Genomic DNA, 25,982 nt, shown 5'->3' with positions numbered 1-25,982 from the left:
TTGAATCCTTAATGCCTGACATCACAACTTAAAGAACACATCAAAAATCCAAACTCAGCATGGAGTCTTTATGATATTTTTTCAAGCACCATTTGTTATTTTTATACATTGTCAGAAATAATTCTAAATACGAATGTAACACAAGGGTTTAATAAATAATAATCTTTATTGAACACCTGCGATAAAACATACAAATTTCCCTTAACACAGAGCCGGTCACATATCCTGCTTTTCATTTAACAATGAAAAGAGAAATTCAAATTTCAGCAAAGTAAAAAAAAAAAATCCAAAAGGTTAATCTAGCTAAACAACATGGAACACCTCTGACAAAATGGGAAATAAAAGGGAAAAAAAAAGTTCAAACCACTGTGTGCAAAGCAGTAAATCTGCCTTGGGAAATACTTACCAAAGACTTATACTTCTTTTCCAAAAGCCTAAGTACCACTGCTCTGCTGTAATACGCATGCTAAAATGACAAAGAAGACCTAATGTCAACTTTAAACATATGTTGAAGAAAGAAATTATCTACAATTCTGTTCTGTTAGGGATCCTTCGCACAGTACATATTCCATGTACTGAACTCCAGCTTGTGTAAGCCAGTATTATACTCAACTGAGCCTTTTGTTTTCAGTACATTTAAGATGACAAAAAAAATGGTAATTACAAAAACATGTAGCACAACATGCAGTAAAACAGAAAAACAATAACTACACTGAATTGTTAGACTGTGTGTTTTGACATCGCTATGTAAATCCTAAATTATAAGTTTACACATTGTAGGCTGCAAAAAGCACTATGTCCACTAGAGGTTAGCAAGTTGTATGCAGTGTATCATATATATAACTGTGCTTTCATGCTCATCACTTCTTCCAGAAAAATATTTGCATCTTTTTATGGCTATCAGCTGATTACGGCAAAGGAACTGAAGTAACGAAGCACAGTAACTTCTCAGTAATTTTATGAAAACTTGTAACTGAATAGACATAGAAGGAGAAAGTAGTGTTAAAGGGCAAAGGACATAAATGCCAAAAAACAAAAGCAACCAACCAAACAAACAAAACGGACTTCCCTAATTACAGTGCTCATTATAGGTTGTTATGAGAACACAATAGGTCTGTGATAATAACAGTCATAAATCAGACTTTTCAAAATACATGTCAGACATGAACAAGTTATGGTTTGTTGGGTTGGAGTTTTTTTGCTTACCGTCCACTTTTTAAACCATACTGCTTTGATATCTAGCAAAGCCAAGAAGTAGACAGGACTCAAAAAATCTGGATTAGCCTCGTGTTTTACCGACAAAAGTGACAAGGTACTCTCCACTACTTCTTCCATGTACCTTATGACACAAATAGGAAAAAATGAACAGAAAAAAAAAATCACTTAAATCTTTCCAATAGTAATATTTAGGAACAAATTTCTTGTAAAACCTTGTTCAGATAGATCATAAATAACAACATTATGTTGAACTAGACCTCGTAAGGATATTAATCCTTAGTATTATCATGAAGCAAAATAATGCTAACATTCATGCATATTCTCCTAAATTATTACATATTTTCTAAGTGCTAAATATTACACTTGTTACTTCGTAAATCTTTCTTTTTTTTTTTTTGTTAAAAAGCACTTAGAACACTTCAAAAGCTAAGCAAGAAGCTTAATATGACCCATGACTACTCCTATTCCACTTTTCCCACCCTCTATTTTTATTCCCCCGTTATCACTGACCAGTCATCTGTGTATCCTGTAAGCAACTCTTTGCTAAAATTATACGCATCTAATTATATGTCAAAAATTATTACATTAATAAACAGTGACAGCTTTTCAAAGGTGGCATACTTTTCTGGATGACGAATCCAGGAAGATGGAGCTTCTTTTTGGTACTCATTCAGAAGGCGGACCTGAAAAAATAATTATTAAAATTAAAAAAAAAAAATAAACCTTGATGTTTTGGTAATGATAAAAAAGGTACAGTAAGTTCACCTATACCTTTTTAAGTAAACGATTTACATCTGTGTTAGATACATCCAGACCAGCTGAAACACGAAGAGAATATTCTCCAGAAAGAAAGTACAACTCCAAGTGTCTTGCTAAAAAAGAAGAAAAAAAAAAAAACAACACCTCATCTCCATTACAATAGTGACTAAACAGACTGTATTATACAGATTCATTATACAAGTTAACTGATTTTCAGGAAATATATGACTTATGAAGTCTTAAATGTAATTAAATGCACATACCTAAACTTGTATAGACATCTCTTGTCATATTAAATGGAGAGGAAGAAAAGGTTTTTGCATAGAACCTAAGAACTTTCTCCTACAGGAGAAAAAGCAAGCAATGTATTAAATAGTTATGTAACTGTGTATTATTATTGCACAATAATTAATATGTAGTGGCATTATTCTTAACATTATATACTGCTCGGATATCTCTACAAATGCTATGCATATTTTATAAAAATATACAGTTTGGGAGCACGGAACCTACAGTCCAAAGGAAATTTTATTTTAACACTTTAACTGACAGCACCAATGCAAACCCTCACTGAGATACAATGAAGTAGATCAGGAAATATTACTGTACTTTTCCACTAACATTAATGTTTTTATGTTATTAAACATACCAGTGACTTGTGACTACCATTGTTTTAAAAGAAACTGTGGACCTTCTAAGCTGAAAGACAAATATGTGACAACAGCTGAGCCAACTTTCATATATATTTGGTAATCATTTTAAAACTCAAAGAAAAAAGATTCCTCAGTGCTTGTGTAATATTACTATGTATCATTTTCTCATCATCGTGGAGCACATACCTGACTTAAATAGGAAATATTAATAGGACATGTTTTACAGAAAAGTTTTATCAATTTTTTTTACATGTTTGCTAAAAGACGTTCAAACCTCCGTGCTCCCATTAAAAGATATGTCAATGAGTACTCCAGTCTCTAAAAACCCTATTGCAATCCTGTTGTAATCCTTTCAATCAAGACCTGATGGAATCATGTAGTTCTTTTACCTCAGAAAGAGTTTATGTGATATATACACCAATAAGAAAATATCTTGGGATGCTGCTGGACTACTCATAATACATGTAACTTTTTACTCCTCTTCAGTACTCTTTACTATGGCTACACAGCTGATAACTAAATACAGAACATGAACTTACACCGAGTGTTGCATCAGGATCTGCCAGAGACGTTGTTAGATGCTTACGCAGAGTTGGCCAACCCTCAGAGTTCAGTATATCAGAGGGAGGAACAAAGCACAGTGTCTGCAATGCTTCCTGGCGAACCTGAAGTGGTCAAAAGGATAAACACCACAAGTCCTTTCACAGTAACCTCTCAAATACGTAATTTACAATATAATTTGGAGGAAGAAAGAAAGAGGATCTGGCTGTAGAACAGATCATTCCAAAATACTTATCTCTTGTGATGTTTTTATGGTAATTTAGACAAACCACTACATCACTGAGGAAAAAAAAATATGTATTTGAAGGAGCAACAAAACCATCTTATATAGGTTTTCAACACTGGATGCAAGGATTATGTTCTAGTTTCTGATTGTAATAAAACATTTTGTTATCAAGGAATACAGGAAAGTATCACCAAACAACATAAATGTGCCTGGCAGCTCTCTAAAATGTCAGTAAACTGAAAACAGATTTATTAGACATTATGCTTTAGTGCTGAAGTTTCATAATGTCAAATAAGCTTTTTTTTTTGTTCTACTCATAAACAACTGTAATCTCTAGTAATTTATTTCCTATTACTGAAACCAACCGTAGGAAATTTTATCAATATTTAACAACATCAGACTTTTCAACTTGTTTTCTAATAAAACTCAATCAATATTTATACCAGTTCCCACCTACGATGCTTTTTTCAACTGCCAGACAGTTCAAAACAAATCTTACTAGGACAGCACTATCAAAATTATGTTTCTCCAAGCTTCAAAAACATCAGCAGCTGGTGCTGACTGATGGTTAGAGACCCAGATTAGTACTGCCACTGGCAGGAAGGCAAACCTAACTGGGACTTTATAGATTCCATCTGGCAGCAGCCTGTTGGCAAATCAGAAAGCATCTCTCTCTTCTCTTAGGGGTAACACAAAGGACAACACAGAAGTTACCAGTAAGGGCAAGGGGCACATATACAGGAAAATAAGCTTCAATAACTTTATTTCTCACAGAACAACTTTTGCCAAGCTAAAAGTACCCATCTATAGACATGAACACCTAACAAAAACAAAAAAAAAAACCACAAACCAAAAAACCAACCAACCAAAAAACAAAACAAAAAAACCCAAAAAACAAGATACATGAACCAACAAAGATTTCACTTAGGTACATAAGAACTCTTATGCACATACAGTCTGTTTTCCAATATGCTAATTTGTATTAACATTTTACTTCTTTGAAACTTACTTCCTTAGGCTGAATAGGGTCAAGCCTTTCCACAAGCAGCTGCAACTGTTCTTGACTCATGAATGTATAACTCTGTAATACACATTACAAAATGATCATTAGTACATTTTATTAAACTGAACAGCAAAAGATTAAAATCATCAGTCTTTCTGATATCTAATTTACTTTTAATAATTAGGAAATCAACATTTATACTAATTTAACATTAAAGTCAATATTCTAAATGTTTTCTGCTATTTGTCCAAAGTTAAATTTACAGCAACAAAATTACTGTTACATATTTTGCTTTGCTTTACTTAAAAGTTTCCCGTATCTTCATAAAATCCCTTATAATCATTCATTCAGTAATACAGCATAGTGCAGTAGTCTGGTAATGAACTGCACATTACTTGGCTCCTAAAGTAAAATCACAAAAAGTTAGACGATGTATTGCTTTTACCATTATTTTATCTTTACCAATGCAGTACTTGCACAGGTACTTTAGAGCAGATGGGCATATCAATCTCATCTAGCATACGCTGTCCAAAGGTTAGATATCTAATACACTTACTACTTCAGAGTGAAAGGAAGGTGATTAAGTCATTTTGGGATCTACAGAAGAAAGGAAGTATCGATCTTTTTCTAGGGCTGTTCTCAATCTCCACTGACAGAAACTTAACAATTTTGCAGTACCATGCTTATTTTGCAACAGAAAGAAAACACGTCATACTTGGTTAAGTGAGGAGTCACTGTCAGAACAGTTGTCTGTGTAACAGCCACTCTGACGTCCATTCCTTGTTTTACTATCCAGCTCCTTATTACGCATCCGATCTTCTTCAAACTTGTTAATCAAAGATTCTACTACAACCATCATGACATTCTTCAAGGCATGCATCATTTCTCTGTATCTTCAAAGTAAAGATAATTTTAATATTTAAGAGCGCAAAAAGAAAAATATTCACTAAAACGTGGATAATGGTACTTAGACTTGAACTCACTAAATTTACAGAATGGAGTGAAAAACAAACACAAATCCAAAATGAACATTAAAACATGTATATGCCTTAAATGTTTCAGAGAATTATATTTTAAAATCATAATAAAATTCCTTTTTGCCCTTCTAAAAATCAATGAATTAAATACCACTAACATAATCCTGTTCTGAGAGGTTCCTAACAAAGAACAATGTGAATCCACAAACAGGGAGAACCTATGCCTGAGAAAACAGGCCAGTTCTCATCCTTGTTACTGTTTATATTTCTTTAAGTTCAACATACAATTTTTCTTCTGCCCTAAGCCTTGAGCAGAACCAATAGAAGAGAACACAACATCCTGATTCAAGATATTCAGTACAGGTCATGCACACTAAATCATTCTCTTTAGAAAAACTCTGGTTTTGCTGAATTTACATAAATTGAATAATAATATCTACAAGGAAGCAATTCAAAACAAAGGCTGCTTCAGAAATACATCCTATTGTAAAATGTTCATATCAGGTGCTCAATTTAATTACATTGTTTTTACATTGTAGTGGTTCAACCTCAGTAAAGCCCTCATTATGACTCTCTATGACAATTAAAAATAGAGAGGCAAGGATCTGATTCACTATGATGACAGAAGTATACTGTCTGTTTCAATTAAAAAAACAATATTTCTAGAACTGCTTTAAGCACTATGATATAGTTAGAATTTGAACAGGAATTCCAACAATGTGATGTATAAACTAAACTTTTGAAGTTTTATGTATTTTATGGAAATAGCTGTATATATTTAAATCCATTTTATAAGTACTACTGAACACTGCTATAAAGAATCACAGCAATTATGTGTCTGTGTAAATTTGAAATCCAAAGCATGAAAATTTACTGAGAGCTATACCCCCTGTATTCCAAGTAAAAGTTATTTTAATGTTCATAGCAAGGTGAATAAAGTCAGAAACGAAGAGAAGACCAAAAACAAACTATTTAACTGGTAAACACAGAGGTTTTTTTACTTAAGGCTTCTTAACTAAATACGGTCTTCAAAAGCCAATTAATCTGGACCACAGATCCAACAATATGCTCACACGTGGTTTTACACACCTACTGATTTCTAGCTGACAGTCTGAGTCAAAAAATCTTGGATAATTATACAGTTGGTCCACATACTTATTCTACACTATATGGGCAACACTGTAGAAGTATCTTTGCATGTACACTAAGATACAAAGTAATATAGCTCAAGCTTTAGTTTTTAAACTCCTTAGTAAAAGTAGATCTGATTGAACATACTACTCCTACTACTCTCACAGGACACCTGGCTAGATCCCAAAGAAGAAAGCTTAAAAAACATACACGTATTCTAATTTATTTATTTATATATATATATATACACACACACACACACACATATATATATATATTTATTATTAGAAAAAAACACTGTCATGTAGATTCTCCATTTATATCTAAGGAAATTATAAAACTTTAATACGTAATGAAACCAATTTTTCCTTTAGGCCAACTTCTGTATCACAAACAAATTTAATTTGCAGCTAGCAAAATAGTATGAGGTAGTGATTCTTCTCTCAAATTCTGCCCCTGCCCAACTCCAGTCCTAGATGAATCAAAAACTTCATACATTTGCTATTGATCTTTTTATGCAATAGTTCATAGGCTTAATTCCAGAGTGAGACAAAGCATGACGAACTGCAATGTAGGGTGGGAATATCTCAATTGCTTAGCATCCATTTTTGAAAGCAAATAATCATTTTTGTTACCCATTGGTTCAGAATGTATTTTTTCAAAATAAGTTCTGGAAAGGAGAAAGGGAGACAAAGACCAAGAAGAAAACATGTATATACTCACTCTCTTGACTCACGGGTCTTCTTAGTAACTTGTTGGACAAGTGTGTCATAGCCAGATACTTCCCCCTGATTTTGAGCAGAAGTACATTTTTCTGTTTCTTCTTCAATCACAGATCCCACAGTATTATTTATATATTGTCTAAGGTATTTCACGAACTCATAGCTGCAACAAATATACAAAATTAAAATGTAACAGATTTCCTTGAGCTCATGATCAAATGTCTTCAACATTGTATCAACATCAGCTACCTTCTCTCCCAGAAGACCTGTTACTTTAAGGTAAGGTTTTATGACTTCTAGAGAAATACTTTACTGGTGTAAATAAACAAAGTAAAGTTCTGGTTTCTTCAATATTAATCTTAAATTAAAAATTAAAAAAAAAAAAAATTACTTGGAGCATCCTGAACATAGCTTTGTGTTACAGTATATCCATCTGTTGTTATTATTTATGCAGTATAGACACAAAATGAGAAGAAACACAGGAAAAACAATTTATAAATTCTAGCATAGAAGCATGTCTACGGTTTATGAAAGTCTGTTTGTCATGAAAGTATGCTGAAGATCTCACTCAAAGTGACTGTCTATAATTACAGGGACATAACGTAAGGAAATGGGCACTTCATGCTCTTGTTATTAGATACAGAAACTTGTTTAAACACGAAAATAATCAGAGTGGCATTTCAAAGGAAAGACTCTCACTGCATCCCCAGATTCTGTATTGCTACAGAAATTACTGAAAAAAATAGTGCTCAGAATACATAAACTTTTTTTTTTTGTTAGTCTTCCAATTTGTACAAAAGGTGAGGCAAACAGTAACACAAAAAAAGTAATCATATATAAACAAAAGATGCATCGTTATACTTTCATTATATCAAATGCAGATGTGCAACTACTTTGTGTTAATTCAGATAAACACAGAGTGAGAAAAATTAAAATTAAAAAGTCAGTCACCATAGGTACAGAGTCTAAAGCTATAAAATGCAAATATAATAAAAGCAACTGTTAAGACAGCAGCTTTTGCCTTTCTTGGATATTAAATAAATAAATAAATAAATATCAGACTACGTTCAAGATATATAAAAATAAATCAGAATAGAAAATTGTGTCTTGTATCATGCTACATACTTCCTCACTGGATTGCCTACCTCAAGTTCCATCGGGTATAACAGTCCCTTTTTATTTTTTTTATTTCCCACTTATTTCCATTCCTATATCACATTTGTTCTCAATGAAAATAACAGAAATACATCTCAAGAAAGATGGAAACGTGTATTTGCATTTTCAATTGTCTTCAAGGCTGGCTTTTTACTTCTATCATAAGGAAATTTCACACGACTCTCCACTGAATGAAAGCTTTCATAAAACCTTCTCCCATTTGTCCTGTAACAGTAGCATTCCAGTGTATACATTTTTGCAGTGACTGCTTCTCTCTGACAGACACAGCAATCACATCACTATCCATGTCACTAAGGTAATGTCTGCTTGATGTCCTAGCCTTGATCTTCTGCATCATTCTTCCATCTTAGAAATGTTTTGTAACAAATAAGTGTTTCAGCAATGACAGAACTACTTCTTACCATGCAGAATCAAGTCAGACTGATCTGGTTGAGCTTACAAAGGAAGTGACAGGAAAAAATAAACAAACAAACAAACAGATAAAGTGTTAAAAAACTCTAGGATTTTAAGGAAAAAATACAGCAGAAAACATGCTACTTATACAGTTAAAAAATCTGATTTCTACAACTGCAAATAAATTTTGAACTTGATTCAATTTTCCTTTATGTTAGCTTTCCAAGGATGCTGTGTTTCTGTCTTTTCTACATCAAAGTTGAAACAAAAGATAATGTAAGGCCTCAAAGTCTGATAAAATTACTGAGGCAAAATAACCATGAGGCAGGAAAAATGCTGATCAGAACTAGCATATTGTGCAATCCAAAAGGACACACTACCAATAAAGGAGCTTGCAGTCTGGATGGACGGGGTAAGGGTCAAAGAGAAAGTTTCTTAATGGTCTCACTAATAAACCAGCAAACGACCTCTCTGACCCGCCACGAAAACCAACCCATACTGCCATGGGTCATGAACAAGACTAGAATACCACTAGAAAAATTCCAGCGCCAGAGAGCAAAGCTCACATTCTGCATTTAAAGCATCACTTAATTTTCCATTAAATGTAAAGTTTGAATTATTCTCATGAAAATAAAGTATCTTTAGGATCACTATTTTTTTAACATAGCAAAAAGATTAATGGATGCCACGTTTCACTCTTCTAAAAGGCAAAATCATGTATGCATTGTGTCCACCAGTTGTAGCCATTACTCCTCACCCTGGGTATTCTCCTAATAAGTACCCAGAAGAAATATTGCCAAAAGTAATTTCATAGGTTTTTGGTTGTTTGGGTTCTTTTACTGTCCACATCTTCCTTTAAATAAAAATGATTTTGATATGTTTATAACCAACTGTTTTGCTCTCATGCTTGTCACCTGCTGTTCAAAATTCTCAAGACTGCCAACAAAAGTGTTATCTGATACAATCTGTAGTACAAATTTAAATTGAGCTAAAAATTAAAGCATTTAGTATCTTCAAAAGATACAAAAGAATGATAGTTTTAAGATTACAGAACTAGCGTTTGTCTAAAATGTCACTATTTCACTTACTTATTTTTACCTAACTTCTACCTCTGACAAAGCAATGCCAAAAGCTAGACAAATTTAAGAGAACATAGATAGTGTCACTTCTGAAAAAAACTGGCAGGAAAACAGCTTTTTCAAAAGAAGTCAGGACACAGAACTCTGGTCTTTACTAAAATGTCTTCAAGATAATTTTCATCTTGATATTTTCTTGATTTATCATAAATGCATACTAAAAATCTCCCATGTAACAAAAAAATAAACAAGTTGGAATACCATGGAAAGGAAAAAGGAGTGTGGCCTCCAGAAATCTAGATCGCATGCAAGTGAAGTCACACTGTCAAGTCTGATTTAAGTAAAGTGAGATGGGGACACATTTCTGCTTTATTTAAAACATAAATTCAAAGAACTACTATCTCATAACAAATACAAGGGTTCAGTAACACAAGCCAGACAGAACAACAAAATATGGAAGCCAAGTAGCCTCCTGAAAATTTACCTTTTTTTGAAAAACAAAACCATATTGTCTGGCAGATGTGAAAAATACTGCCTGACAGCTTTCAGTGAGGATGTCTTCCAGCTTCTGTTCACATATTCATTTAATACATTACGTGTAAAGATGCATCAGAGTTCACTAAGTCAGGTAGTTTTATAAGTTCCTCTCTCATGAACAGCTTGTCAATTACTGTTACAGCAAAAACATATTACTAACATTGGGAGGAAAAAAAAAATATTATTCTCCAGATAAGCAAATTTGAGTGCTGATTAGTGACAGGAATATCTGTATATACAAATACTTACATATTCATAAAGCAATATAAATTGTAAACATTTCCCTACACTAATATAGATCAACACACTTCACCTCCTTCAAAATCTTAAAAATAGCAAAAATATTTTTACTTGTGAAAGTTCTCATCTGTTTCCTCCAAATGCAAGAGAATCTCTTCTGCACATTCTACTGATGGGGCTCCAGTGATTTTTTCCTTCACACTCTGCAGCAACTGTCTAAGCATAGACTGTAACAGAGCTTCATCTTCGCTTGTAAAGTGAGACATCTGTATAAAGCAAATATAAGAATAACATTCTCTCTTAGTTTTGGGGTTTTTCCTCCTCTCAAGATGCTAAGAAAAACATAAACCCCTTGAACTACCACTTTTTTCCTGTTATCAACAACATGAGATTATGCTATCAAAAGACATGACCGCAGAAAGGAAATATTTGATAGGGTTTATCTTCAGACAAAATGAAAACAAAACAATCAAATCAGTTTCAAAAAATGTCCTGTTATCTTAGTACAATATCCTTAAACAAGATATTGCATTAAAAAAATCCTGAATACTCCTCTGCTGCTTGAGGACTTGTCCATCAAATAGGCACAAGACTACATTAATTTTAAAAAGGGTTTTTTTACAGATGTAGTGATTGTACCTTGATGAGAAACCTCTACAAGTCTCTCTGCTTCTCCTCATAAACTATTACCACCCAGTTCTGATTTTTGGATCCTTCTACTCAGAGCTGTCACCATGTCTATGATGGAAGGTGCTGGCAATTTTTGCAGGCAACAAGGGCCAGGTGCAGTTGTCAGAACTGTTTAATTTCCCTGGGGTTATCTAACTGCAGTGACCTAACAGAGTCCCAAGTTAACACCACAGCTACTTGGCAAAACCGGAACAAGAAGTCAGGAAGACAGTGTATTCTAAGGTTAATTTTCAATGGTTGCAAACAAACAAAAAACAACAAAAAAAAAAACACCCAAAAGCTTCATTTCTATCTTGATTAATTAATTAACCTAAATTCATGGGTTATACTTCTTTATATGCCAATGAAGACTTCCAACCTCTAGTGGCAGTTCTAGCTTACGTACTTCAAGTCTCTTTGAGAAATAATGATTTACAGACCTTTGACTTGTTTTAAAAAAGGTCAATCAAAGACACTGTAAGCAGCTGTGAATAAACAATATGCACATTTGGAAGACACAACATAATAAATCACTTCTTCATACTTAAATACTATTAACCAACAAAAAAATCAAAGGCATATAGCACCAGCTGGAGGGGTTACCCTTTACAAAAAAGTAACAGTCCTGTGAGTTAGCAGTTCTCTGTGGTAAGTGGCACAGTTGCTAAACATTTTATTTTGATCAAACATAAGTCAACATTACCTCAACCATCTTACCAGAAATAGCATTAAAATAATATTTAAAAAATCTTCTACTAATCTTAACTCCCTGATTTGAAGCCCTCTTTCTTATAAATTATAGTCTCAAGATATTTAATCAAGGTCAATGCATTTTTACATCTATATAAACTACTCTCATCACTCTTGTCTGCTGACCTTAACACTATATGAACCTAACACTCTGCAAAAAACTTCACTTATTTTTTTGGTATAACTAGGCATTTTTATCTGGATACTGGTTGGCAATCAGTGTAAATCCCTGCTCATGAGAATATTGTAGTTTCACCTCCAGTTTGCTTTGAAAAGTTTTATTTGACTTATATAATCACTAATAGAGATATATTTCTCTTAAAACTCATTTGTAAAGGTTTGTGGTTTGTTGTGTTTGGTTCTTCAGTGTTTTGTTGTTGTTGGCCTTTTTTTTTTTTCCCAGCAGGCATATTCCTCATTCCATTTCCGTCCAAAACTTAAATGATTGTTTTGTCCCTAAGAAACGTTACCCCAAGCCCAGTTTGTGAAGTCCTTTCAAGTTGAAATTCATTTTCCCAGCACTGTTCCACAACTGCAAGGCCTGACACAAAACCCACGGGATAAGCCAGAGGCAGCCTGTTGTAGCCAGAGCTCATCCTTACACCAGCCTTGGCTTCAGTAAGGTTTTGAACAGGGAAAAACAAAAACAAACAAAATAACAAAGTGATAATTTTAGCAACAAATCAACGACAGCTGTTAACAGAAATACGAGTAACACAGGAATTCCTACCCTCTCTCGGTTTTTACCCTCAGTCGTGTCAACCGTGTATCAATTTTTTGGCAGCAACCAGATCTCTAGTGACAACTTCTCTTGCTAAAAGCATCAGGAGAAGAAGCTACACCTGGCCGGGTCCGTCTCTCACGCTATCGCTAACAGCACACGTGGTATTTTCCGGGCCACCTCGGATGCGTTCGCCCCAGGCACCGGTTTCGCACGGCGGTGCCGCAGCCGCCCACCCCGCTCTGCCCCCGCGAAGGTCTCCGAAGCGCCCCCTCGGCCGGCCCGGCCCCGCACTCCCAGTTCCGCCCAGCCCCAGGCTCCAGGGGCCCGGCCGTGTCCCGCGGGCTGTGGATACGGGCGTCGCCGTGCGCGGCTCCCGCTGCCCCCTCCCCGAGCCCCCCGACCCGGCGGGAATCACCTTGAGGCAGCAGCCGCCCTGCCCTCCCCTCCTCGTCCCGGCGGCCGCGCGTCTCCGCGGGCGACGGCCCTTAGCAACTGGCAGCGCCTGCTGCCGAGTCTCGCAGGGCCCGTAGCGACATCGCGAGAGGCCGGCGGGACGCGGGAGGGCTGGGCTGCCCTAGCCCGCCGCCTGCTCCCCCCTGCTCGGGCGGGGAAGCTGCTGCCGCTCCCGCCGCCGGCACCGGGGGGCTGTGTTCTCGCTGCCTCCGGGCCCCGGCCGCCAGCGCTCTCCGCCGCCGCAGGCTTCCCCGCCACCGGGGCGGCCAGCGCTGGGGCGGGAAGGGCGGCAGGCCGGCAGTCCCAGCAGTGCCGGGGAAACGGTATCAAGCACGAAATGGCCTCCTTTGCTGCACGGGGGCTCTTGGGCTCCGGCAGTCCTACGTTACAGTGCGTCTTGGTGGTCTCTGTGTTGTCGGTCAAATACGTGCATGAGGAACAGCACTGGCCTTGGCAAAAATTGAGCTGTGCTTTCCCCTCTTTTTCAGCGCTGTGGTGAAGTACCCAGGCGATGTCACGGGAAAAGCCACGGCTGGGGTAACTGGGCCGTGTTTATCGGAAAGGGTCCCCCCAGCACAGCTCGTGAAAGACGCAGCCGCAGGCAGCTCGGCTCTGCCTGTCTTGAAGCCGGGGTGTCGCGGCTCCCTCTGTCCAGCCCATGGTGGCCCCAGGGTTCTCTGGTGCACGGGTTTTCCGCTGAAATCGGAGGAGAACACTCATGCTGTTACTCCCAATTTACATCAGCAAGAGAGCAGATCTTGTCAATAAAATACGAATGCCAAGGTATTTTCTAGTGCTTTTTAACCTTATGTCACCTCCTGGGATGGAGGAAGAATTGCTAAATGAACCAATAGGATTTTTTTTTTCTATTTGACAAATAAATAACAGAAAACAGTGAAAGCATTCTGATTTGAAATAATTTTCCATTAGCGTCGCTATAACAAGCCAGAAATTAGTTATAATAAACACTTGTAATGATGTTTGACAGTGCTTGCATGTACAGTGACACATTGTACATTTTTATCCTTCACTCCTACTTTTTCTAATGATTTTGATAATGGCAGTAATGCTAATCTTCTGTAACGAAATGTTCCTGTAAGTGGATCTGTAGCCCCTTCAGTTAACAGGGCGCTACCTAAATGTGGAGATCCACTCTCACACATTACAACTACTAGTAGGTTGGGGCCAAGCATGTCAAATGCAGTATTTTTGTTGAAAACTGATGATTCAGGAATTGAAACATAAACCTGTCTTACTGCTTGTTCCTGAGAAACAAGATTTTGATCAGTTGCAATGGAGTCTCTGTGGTACCTTTAACACTGTTCTACTGTTCTCTTCAGTGCTTTGAAGTGGGCAGTGCTCTCAGGTACCCACAAAACAAAAACTGGAACGATTGTCTGCTGACTGCTGCTTGCAAAGGGTCTTGAGTAAACTCACTGGAGTCCTGTTACCTCAGCTGAGCACTCTCCAAGTCTTCTAAGTGCAGTGTTTGAAATGGGCCACAGGTGACAGCAGCTTTTTCTACATCCATGCCAGGCTCTTTCACAGGCAGCAAAGAGGTTTGCTTCTTTTCTGTCCCCGTACTAACCGAGAAGTGCTGTGCTGTGGTATGACACTTCTTATTCCTTTATCACTTCACAGGCGCCGATTCAAGTAACAGCACCTCAATTTCATGGTTGGTATGGAGTAAAGAAACGCAATATACATAACATTCAGCATTCCCAGTCCTTACTGAAAGAACTTCCATTTTATCATGACTTTTCTGCCTTATAAAACACCTTATAAGACAGATTGCAGATGCAGTGGCATCACAGAAGGATGATCTCATGGTACCTATGGTGCCTCTGAAATTCTCCTATTCCTTTCTACTCACTTCCAGCTTCTATATTTCACCCAGATTCTTTTGTCACATGTTTTGCTGTAATTGGAACCTGGAGCCCTTTCTCCTGAGCCAAGCTGGCAGATCTCAAGTGCCATCTGTTGAGATCATTAGGGTGCATCCAGGCAGATACCTTCCAAGGGTGATACTCCAGAGCGAGCAACACTATTCTGAAGTGCATTATGTTTACATGAATGGATGTCAGTCACATGAGAGAGGTTGCAATCACTGTGAAATTGCTCATGCAGTCATTTAAATATTACAGAGAAGTTTAATTTCCATATCTGGTGACTAGTAGGAAGATTCTCAACCCATAAATTGAACATGTCCCAAAATTTGAATTACCGGTTTATCCCAAATTTCTGTAACTTTAAAATACTCCTGAAGTGTCTCTAACGTGGCAGTTCCAAAAGGAGAAAACTGGACAATGAAGAAATCTTTACAGTTAATGGTAGTAGTGGGAACATCTGGTCTTAGTGCTAATGTCATTACACAAGGGACGTAACTTCTTTCCTCCCTTTCTGCTCTGTTCTACTCTGCTCCTTCTTCTCTTTTCCTTCAGTGTAACTGTCCACAAGAACACCCTTTTGCAAATGGCACACAAAGGTCTGGAGAGATTTCAATTTTATGTAGTAGATAGACAGCCATTAGTATCTACAAGAATGTTTAACTGTGACTTCCTAACTCAGTAGGTAGGACCTTCCCTTCAGCAAACTAAATGAATTGGTTTTTAGTATCTGACAGAATAACTTACCATAACCAGTATGTATTGAAATCTCACTTCATGCTTTTCCTTGGCTGATACGGTTTTCAAAGGAGTATATATTAAAGAAGAACCACTGGCTCTGGAGACAACACAAGAAGCCTAGCCCACCTTTCTGAATATTCCCTTAATAGTTCTTGAGCCCCCAAATAAAAGATGAAGACACTTCATCAACCTGTTTATGACCACTGTGGCATTTGTTGCCTTCTCACATCAGTAATCATGAGAGTTTCCCAGATTTGGAGGAACAATAAGCATGTTTTGAGAGTTCATTAGGTCATAATCTAATCATAAATATCAAAAAGGAAACTGCTTAAAATATTACTGCTGATGGGAAAGTCTTTTTAAATAATCTCCAAAGGAAATTTTCTATTTTGGAGACCATCTGTCCTTCCCTCCCTATGCACTCTGGGGAAATACTAACCCATTACTAGATGTTTCCATTAAAACAAACAATAAGGAATTGGTGGGTAAATGGGAATGAGGGTTGCAGGCTGGATAACTTCATACTATCAGCTCCAGTTGGAAAGCCTGTATTAAAACATATCTATACAGAATTTACATTGGTTCCATTACAAAAAAGAAGTAAACTATCATGACTTTAGTCTAAAGTTACATTAGATGAGTTTGTACCTTACTAGTGAGAGCTAAGCCAATATAGACCTCATGTAAGCTCTTACAAGAATCAAAAAATAGAATTGAGTCTATTTGCTTGTTTGGTAATTAAACTTCAGTTATGCTGATATTTCATAAAGACTGAAACTCTTACACTGCTGTTCCTGATTTCCTTCATTTGAGAAACTAAAGGGGAAAACTGTCAGGAAATCAATAGGACTTTGGCATAAAATCATAAAGCATAAACTCCAAGCCATCCTGACCAATAACAGTCAGAAATGTTATTGATTAAAAATTTAACTTAGTGAATACATAGACTCTGATTTTTCCATCTGTATTTTATGACACAGTTTTCAATAGATAGTCTGTGTGTGGTTGTAAAAGTAACTACTGGAACTGAGGTTCAGTACAAGCAATTAAATCTACACTGCAGTGCCTGAATGAATTAAAGACAAAATAAGCTTCAATGACAACATAAATATCCAAATACCAGTCTTTCTTGATGAAACTTCAAGGAGCTAAGGACATATGTGTCACTGGCTCTGATTGTCCTTAGGCAAATCTCTTAACATTGGGCTTACTTCTTTATTGGAAATCGAGGATAATAAAATTATCTATGTGCCATTATGAAAATTAATGCCACAGAATTACAATATCATAGCCAAGTGATATCATAAATCCCTGCTTTATTTGCCATTTCTTGCCTAATTGATGTTTTTGTCTTTTTTTATTAAGTGTTTCCTGAAGGTGGCAGCAATATTCTAGAGTTGTGTGGTTGTCTGACTTTTGAACCTGTTGACCTGGAATACTGCATTTCTTTCAATGTAAATGTATTTGTATTTATGGCTATTTAGAATATGCTAAAATCAAACTTTGATGGCATAGATATTGTAGTTGTGGGCATATGATGTACAATATCACCACAGAATACAAAGAAAATATGTTGACCTGGGATGATGAGATGCCTTATTCTTTTGTGTGGAAAAAACTCAGAGGCTAAAGGAATATTCCTGAAGTATTAAATATTTTTTATTAACATTTTACAGTTGCTTGCAGTTAAAGTTATCAATTTAATTGACTTCAGTGGATCATGTACATTTTTTGAAGTGAACTCAACTAATTTGCAGGCACTACATTAGCACTTCAAAACACTACAAGTATTATCTGTGATCAGAGAGGCAAGATTATAGCCTGTCTGCAGGGTTCCTTTTAGTTCCGTTCCTCCATTTGATCTTAGTCGTTTATAATCACTGCTAGAGTCACTCAGGCCAACTGGATCTCATGCCAGCATCACAGGTTTTTAATTCAAAAAGAATCTTTAACACTGCTTCCCCACTTCTCCTTTAGTCTTAGGCTCAAGATACTTTGCATTAATTTTGAAATGGTTTTGCTACCAAGATGAGGCAAATACATCATCATTAGGAACAGGGAACAATTTAGAGGATTCTCTTCTCTTTTCATTTTGCAAATCTCTGCTGAAGACATCTCTGCAGCAGGGCTCTCCTCTTCTTCATCTTTCACCCCAGGACTGCATAATGTGAGGTGACATGCCTGCACATCTTCTGTTGGGTCCAGGTCTGCTCTCACAGCACATCCAGGACATGTGCCCAGATTCTGGTTCTGCTGTCCCAGAAAGGCCACCTTTGAGGAAGAGAATTGCAAAGCTGCCAAAGGAGGTGCAAAACAGAGGCAAACACTCCCCTGTGAGTGATTCTTCACTGTTCAAATGGTCTTCCCAAATCCTCTTCTACTTTCAGAGATGAATGGCTCATCCTGAGAGAAAAGCAAGGAAGAAACTGCATTTGGTTTAGATGTAATCTCCCCACCTAAATGTGCATGGAACAGAAAAGCTACAACTCCATTTTAAATTATGCTGACAGAGTTTTTTACACTGTGATTCCTAAGGAGTCTGCTCAGCAAACCTGGTGGCCTTTTTTGTAGTTGAGCATGAGCATCACTGTGTCTTAGAATTGTTTCTCTATCTTCTTGTCTTCCTCAATTACTGTCAGTGCTGCCTTGCAAACTGGTACTTTGATATCCTGAAGTTGAATATTTTTATAATTACTTGATTTTATGCTCATCTTTTGTGCAGTGTCACTGAAGTAACTTCCTTCAGATTTCCTTCCAAGACTAGCATTAATTTCTGCACTCCTCATGCTGACATTTCAGAATTCATTCATCAGCTCTTCTGAGTTGCTGATACAGGATTCTGTTGCAGACACTGACTGATATTCCTTTTTGTCTTAGTTTTCCCTAAAATGTGTCATTGCTATTACTTCCTTTATTATACCGTCTGTACTATAAAGTCTGTGTAAGTGGCATCCTGTTGAGCCACCACGCCTTCTCTATCCTTTGTTTTCCATCTGTCTTCTGAAAATTATATCCATCCACATGAACTACAGCTCTCCTTACCCAAGGGCTTACCCTGCTGTAATTCTGAATACCACTGTCAAACGCAGTACAATTTCCTCCCTGCAACGTCAGACCAAGTGCTTTCTATAATCTTAATATTTGCATGGAGTCATATATTTGAGACATTTGCTACATAAGCTGTTGTTTTATATTCTTTTGTTAATATAAATTATAGCCTTGTTTTTAAGGCTTCCTCTAGAAGTACAGATTAATCTGGCCAGATACGACGCACAGAAAACTTTGTTTTCTTCATTTTTGGAATGCTGTAAAATGCTTGAAAAGTAAGCAACTTGTGTTCTTTGCTGCTCATCTGAAGCTATACTCTTTTGTAAGACTTGCCTAGGAGGGCAGACTTTGGCCCATATTTTGCTGTGCCTTATTCCTCTGTACTTTCAACAACATGAGGTGTGTGCTTTGTTTTTCAAATATTTTGTGTCCTGGCAAACTGTGACCTCCTCAAACATCAAACTGATGTTTTAAAGAAACGGTAAAAACATTGCTTGGTAACAACACTGTTTATTTTCATTGCAAAAAGCAGTTTTTAAACTTTTTTCTTTTATTTTGGTTAGACAATGTCTGGGATCCTAACATAATTTTACATCTGAGAAAAGTTTTTGGACCTGTTCTGAACAAATACTGTGTCTGGAGTAAAGAAAGACTGATGAACGCCAGTTCTGAATGTCTTCACACACAAAAATGGTCTTTTAGTTAAAACTGACATTCAGATTGTTATGTAACAGAGTCTGTTGTGCAACGAAATCTCTAATGGTAACACCCAGACATCCCTTAAGATAATGAATCTCATTTCTTAGGAGAAGTAAAAAAAATATGTGTTAGAGTTTTGCATTATTGAAATCAATATACTATATTCTTCTCTGGTATAATTCCAGTGAATTTAAGTGTTAAGGATTAATTTGATTCAGTAAGTCTGAAAATGCATTTCTCTGACATGAATAATAATTTCTAAGTAACAAGCAGAATACTTAATAATTTCATTGACATTTATTTTAGTGCTCTCATAGCATAGAAGTCAAACTCATTTCAGCAAGGAATGAGACAAATGCTTCTATATCTTGATCCACCTCTGAGTAACTGTTATAAATTTTGTAAAGCATATTTTATCCCACACTAAATCATTGTCCCCAAAAGACTGGCAAGTAAATAAAATATTAGCCATATATTACTTTATTTTAGTATTCTGAGAAAAAAAAAAAAAAAGTAATTTTCATGAAAGCCATATGGCTTGCAGCAAAATTAAGAAATCTATCCACTGACCAGGCATAACAGAAATTATTAGGGCTCTCTGCAGTGCTTTAGGATGCAAAAGTGCAAAGCTACATTCTGTTGGTCAGGTCTTGCCTCCCACTAATCAGAACATTGAATGTTACAGCCTGTTTGATGTGAAATGTCCTGATTTTTTAATCTCTGTCTGTAAATTCAGAAGAAAATTGGACAGCCTGAAAAAAACAAAAAAACAAAACAAAAAACCCACACATATCTATATATCTATATATCTATATATCTATATATCTATATATCTATATATCTATATATCTATATATCTATATATCTATATATCTATATATCTATATATCTATATATCTATATATCTATATATCTATATATCTATATATCTATATATCTATATATCTATATCTATCTTTCTCTTCTTCCATTCAGAAAACTCATCTCTTCAATTATTTTTTCAGGGGACCACCTTGTCCATCTAGGCAATTTTACTTGTGCACCCCTGTTTGGGTGACTTCCAGAAAAAACAAACACTGACTCCCTCTTCTCTTGAGTCAGAAGTTTATTTAAACCTACAATGTGGGTCTTGGGTCCTTTGATTCAGGAGGTATCTTTTTTCTAGACTTGTGAATGGTCTTGCTGACTGCACCAGACCTGCAGTGTATGAGTCAGTGCTGCTATGATGCTGGGGTGGGATCAGCCAGGTCATGGCGGGGGTCGTGGCTTCATAACCCAGCTTCGCAAGCAAAGGCAATGCGAGCACCTCCTGATTTGATAAGGCTGCGTGTAATCTTCAGCCCTTTCACACAGTGAACATATAATCTGTAAAATGGGTTTTATGAACTTGTAATGACTTGATTGAAGACTGATTATTCTGCTTGGAATCCTTGGAGCACCCTCATAGCAATGCAAAGTATGCTAATAATGTGTTAATTACTGTTTTAAAGTCTGTTTCCCTTTGACCCTCTCTTTCTACTTAACTCAGGTTCCTGGGCTTGAACTGGAGAATAATACAATAGTTTGAAGGGAAGAATCCGTATTGATGTAGACTCTGAGCTGGTGTATGTTGATTAATTTTATTTATGTTGATAGATCTATGTTAAATTACACTAGCAGAAGATTCAACCCTGGTTTCAAGGAGGATATACTCACAGCTGAGTAGTTCTTGACAAAGTTTGCAAAAAATTTTGAAAATACATCCCTGCTTGGTTTTCAGCATAATTTTGCTAGCTACGCTGATGCTTTATAGTGTTCATAGCACTAAATAATTGTAATGGCATTGTGTTTCATACTCTTTACTTTACTGTTTATGCACTATATGGTACTAATGTTTATTATATTGCATATAACTCAATACAATAAACATAGCATTACAAAACAGAGTTGCTGCATCTTTTTTTTTTTTACAGGTAGGTTACCTACTGTGATGAAAGTAATATAAAAATATAGGGAAATTACTATTCCCTTTCTTCCTACTTTTTATTCAAGAAAAAACCTATGGTAAATTAGGTGCAGTTTTCATGAAATTTTATACAAACGTAGATCTCGGTATATAGAGGTAAATAAGCTCTGCTAGAATTTTATGTTTTTTACACCTGATTTTTAAAATTGGCCTACGTTTGCAATGCTTTTCCTCAGAGGTTACTTGAAAATAAGTCCTGAGGGTCATTGCTTATTCTCAGTTTTTTCTGAAGGCAATGAATGCCAAGAATGTCACTTTGCAGAACTGAAACATTTATTCTTTCTCTTTTTTATCATATGTAGAATTTTTTTGCATTTTCACCAGGACCCTCCAGTTCCTATCCATCTGAGACTGACATACTTAGCTAAGCTGACTTCGATGAGCAGATGACTGTAATTACTTACAGAAATATAGTGCGTGGCTCTTCTTTTGTGGACCTGATTCAAAAATGGGACCTGATATCCAAAAGGGACCATTGAATTAGCATTTTTTAGGCAGTGCATGGGAAGGTTAAGTGGCCCAAGGCCCTCAGCTCATTCTTACTTCTTTTTTTTTTTTTCCTTCCCCCAACATACTGAACAAGGAAGATTTCTCTGAGAGACTGCAAATAATAAGATGTAGACATTAACACCTCGTGAATACATTTAACTTTCCATTTAGCTATAGCTTTATTCAGCATGACTGTAGATAAGGGTAGCAGCAAACAATCATTGGAGCTTAAAGAACATTTTTAAAATAAGTACCAAAGCCTCATATTTGTTCTGAAACTGTTTGTTTTATTTTCAGGGAATACTGTTTAATTTGTCTTGATTTTTTTATATATTAATAATTAATATATTAATAAAATGAGGGGTTGTCCCTCAAATCCTGCTCTGTAGCTTAGGTGCCTTATTCAGAGCTGCAGGCATGTGCCTTTCTCTGCTTTTGGTATCCAGAGACCATATTGTCTCCTGAGGGTAAGTGCCCATCAAGACTGCTTGAATCGGCTAGGCAAAGCTCCTGGTGTCTTCTCAGTGTGACCTAGCTCTGTTTAAGGAGAGCTTAGCAGTGGTAGATGTGTATATTGGGCATCCTCCAGCCTGTGGGACCCCAAGCCTTCCCCTGTCAGCAAAGTCCCTATCAGCAGTCTGTAGGATGTTTCCCAAAACAATGCTGAATTCCTGTAGCTGAAAAGCATATACTGGGATTGAGCTTCACTGTGGCTTCATGGTTGAATACTGATGTGAGAGAGTCATTACTTTTCCATTTACGACTCTTACGTCCAATAACTGTTTAGTGTAAAATGCACGATCACCCTGACAGTAGAGACAGTCCCACCACCTCACTCCCACCCAAGCGTTCCAGTGGCTCTGCAGAGCCAAGCTCCTCCTTGTTGGCTTTCCCTCCCTCTTTGACAAATCCTGACCTCCTTCACGAATCCTCAGAAGAAGAGGAAAGTCCTGCTCAGCCTGGCCTACTCCTCATCAACTATTAATATAAAACTCTCCCAGGAGTGGGTTTGTGCTGAATCGCCAGTTTCTAGGGCTGAGCTAGTCCCGCAGTGAGCCCTGCGGGACTGAAGAGGAAGGAGATGTGCAGGCATTTTGGGATCTTCAGAGCCAAACAGGAGGTTGCATTCTAATTTTCATTTCAGGGTATAAAGTTTACCATATCCTGTTTATACCAGAGTTCCTTCTGAATGTGGTGATAAATGCTTTGCATTTTTTTGTATGTGTCTCTTTCTCTACTCAACTCTCTCTAGGTCATTGATAGTTCTTATGACAATTTCTGATACCCAGGATAACATAATAAGAATAGGATGTAGAAGATGTGTCATATCTTTATATAAGCGTAACTCTCTTTTTAAAATTGTCACTTATTTTGTATAAATGAAAGGGTTTTTATCAGATAGATGTTATAGCAAATTACGTCCTACATGGGGTAAAGAAGGGATTGAAGGGCAATCTGGATCAAGTATACAAGAAACTGCTTATCTATGCTGTATTTTAGAAGTTTTATCTGAAAGAGAGGCAGCATGTAGGAAAATTTCAGCCAGCTTTTAATATCATAATGTCAAAGATGATTTGTGTGTCATTTTATAAGTTAGTAGAACCTGCCATCTCCAAAAACTACATATTGCTTGGATCAGAGCACCAAAGCCATGGTTCATAATACATATGCAGATTAATTTGTCCTGGATAATTTTGCCAGTGTCAATAACTCTGGCTTTGTCTTAACACTCTTACAACTTCACAGCCACACAAGATCAGTGGAGCTACTTCAGCTGAATTCTCCTTCTCTTCAGTTTTACGCTGGTATAACTCAACTATCAGAAAGAAATCACGTCTGTCTACCCTAGAGTAAGTGATCTGATCGTGCTTCATACTATATAAGTACCTGGTGCGAGGCCTATGGAAGGAGGACCAGAGCCAGGCTCAGGCTCCCTGCAATCGTTACTATTCCATTTGCTGCAACTGTGACCCTCCTGGTATTTTAAACAAGACACACTGCAGCGGCTCATTAGGAACAAGTGAAGCTGTTCAAGACATGATTATTCCAGCAGAGCCTGAGAAAATTAATTAATAATTAGGTGTGAAATTAATGTACACCTTCTGTTTTCCCTAGTACTTTTCCCATTTTGCTAATTTGTTCCTGTACCACCAAGGGACAAAGTAAATTTAAAGAACATATGTGGGAATGAGCCAAAAGTCTCCCCAGGTAAACCTTGTTACATTTGCTGTCTTTTTTAGCATTGCATAGAGCTTTGTTTTAACTGTTTAAAATGTCTGACTCCTTAAATCCTAAATATTTTTAGTGCCTTTTTAAACAAGACTTAATTTGCTGATGAGAGAGAATTGTGTTTTGTCTTTATATTATACTATATAGATACATAGTATATTATTTCACTATGTCTTATCCTGTACGTTTGCATTTCAAATGCACTGTCTGAGGGTGTTTATATAGGATATATTAACTGAAAATGGTGTAAGTTGATGTTAGGGCTGCAGTATTGTGTATAATGTACCAACATGTTGTTGGAGAGATTTTATCTGTTTCTGTATGTTAAGATGAAGGTTTTACTCAGAGGGAGTGTTTTGTGAATCTTTACAATGAGAAATACATAAATGAAGTTGAGTGGACCTGACAGCCTCCATATGAGCACTTAATTATAGACTGCACCAAAATGCAGCATGAATATCACAGACATTTCAGTGAAATAATAGCTTTGACTGTCACCTGAAATATAGGGTGTTGGGAGATCTCCTGCAAATCTGAGATGACACAAGATGAAGTGTGAATCTCTGTTCCTCTTAAAAGGTGAGATTAAGGACTTTTTGCTCTAACTGGACATCTCTTGGCCCTTTACTATGTGTAAGGCTATAGCTATGCCTGTGTTTTCCACAGTCTTACTGATTTTTTTTACTGTTGCAGGCTGCTGAACAGGGATGAAGATGTCTATAGCACAAGGGAAATTGTGTAAGTGTAGAAACTTCCATGGGAGTAGGTAGAAACAAGTCTCTTATGAACTTTAAAAAGCATCTTTTACTGTAGGAGCAACACATGGCACATAAGGTGCAATGTTCTCTCTCTTCATAGAACAGAAGAAAAAAGGAAATCCTCCTTTCTCTTAAGCAGAAGGATGTCCACAGGCCCCTTCCCAGTCTTACCTCTTCTTGAATGTACTTGACCTGGTAGGGAAGTACAGCAGGTCTTTGTCGCTTGTTTTCAGTCTCAGGTACCTCACTTCTGTTCCAGTCAAGAGTAGCATTTCTGGTCAACTAGGAACATCAAAAGGTGAAAAGACTTTTGACACACTCTAGCAGTCTTTGAAGTAGTTCATTTATAATGCAGATAATTTCCCAAACTGTTTGTATTGCATATGCTAAGCAAATAATCTGAACAAAATTGAGCTAACGCATCTTGTTCAGATTAGCCTTCTTGCCAGCATGCTAGCAAAGGGACTTTTGTGGTCCCTAAGGCTGTTTATTTTAGTGATGTACTAAAAGGTAGCACTTTCCTTTCTTTGGATGCTATTTACCATCAAATGATCTAGGAATTATCTGAAAGGTAAATAGTTAGCTTGCTTGTAAACTGTGGTAGGAATATATGCCAACATTTAGGTTTATAAAGGGTAGTATTTGCCTCTAAATCCAAAGAACAGTTTACGTAAAGATTTTTAAAAGGCTGATTCATCAAAAATCAGTCACAAAAATACATTAGGATTAAATAGAATCTAAATGTTATGGCTGGACTTAAGTGTCTTGATTATACTTTTAAATGTCTGGTACTGTGTTTCTACACTCCTAATAAATATTTCTTCCAAAATAATGTTTCTGCTGTTTATCCCTTTTGAAT

At 36.7% G+C, this 25,982-nt stretch overlaps 1 protein-coding gene across 1 annotated transcript in view; it reads right to left on the bottom strand.

Moving 5' to 3' along the window:
* The window catches only part of TBC1D32 (TBC1 domain family member 32), a 78,958-nt gene extending 65,673 nt beyond the window's left edge, over nt 1-13,285 (bottom strand). Inside the window, exons 1-11 of the mRNA XM_082047442.1 lie at nt 13,231-13,285; nt 10,784-10,938; nt 7,252-7,413; nt 5,136-5,313; nt 4,427-4,498; nt 3,170-3,295; nt 2,241-2,319; nt 1,990-2,090; nt 1,840-1,901; nt 1,207-1,339; nt 407-466 (exon numbers count right to left, since the gene is read on the bottom strand). Coding sequence (XP_081903568.1) covers nt 407-466; nt 1,207-1,339; nt 1,840-1,901; nt 1,990-2,090; nt 2,241-2,319; nt 3,170-3,295; nt 4,427-4,498; nt 5,136-5,313; nt 7,252-7,413; nt 10,784-10,938 — 1,128 coding nt within the window. The 5' untranslated portion in view covers nt 13,231-13,285. The remainder of the gene's footprint in view (nt 1-406; nt 467-1,206; nt 1,340-1,839; nt 1,902-1,989; nt 2,091-2,240; nt 2,320-3,169; nt 3,296-4,426; nt 4,499-5,135; nt 5,314-7,251; nt 7,414-10,783; nt 10,939-13,230) is intronic.
* Between the last annotated feature and the right edge of the window lie 12,697 nt (nt 13,286-25,982).

This window comes from Streptopelia decaocto (assembly GCF_964273445.1).
Source record: "Streptopelia decaocto genome assembly, chromosome: 3".
NCBI classification, from domain to species: domain Eukaryota; kingdom Metazoa; phylum Chordata; class Aves; order Columbiformes; family Columbidae; genus Streptopelia; species Streptopelia decaocto.
Note: the sequence above shows the minus strand (reverse complement) of the source record. Positions and strands in the feature narration are given on the sequence as shown.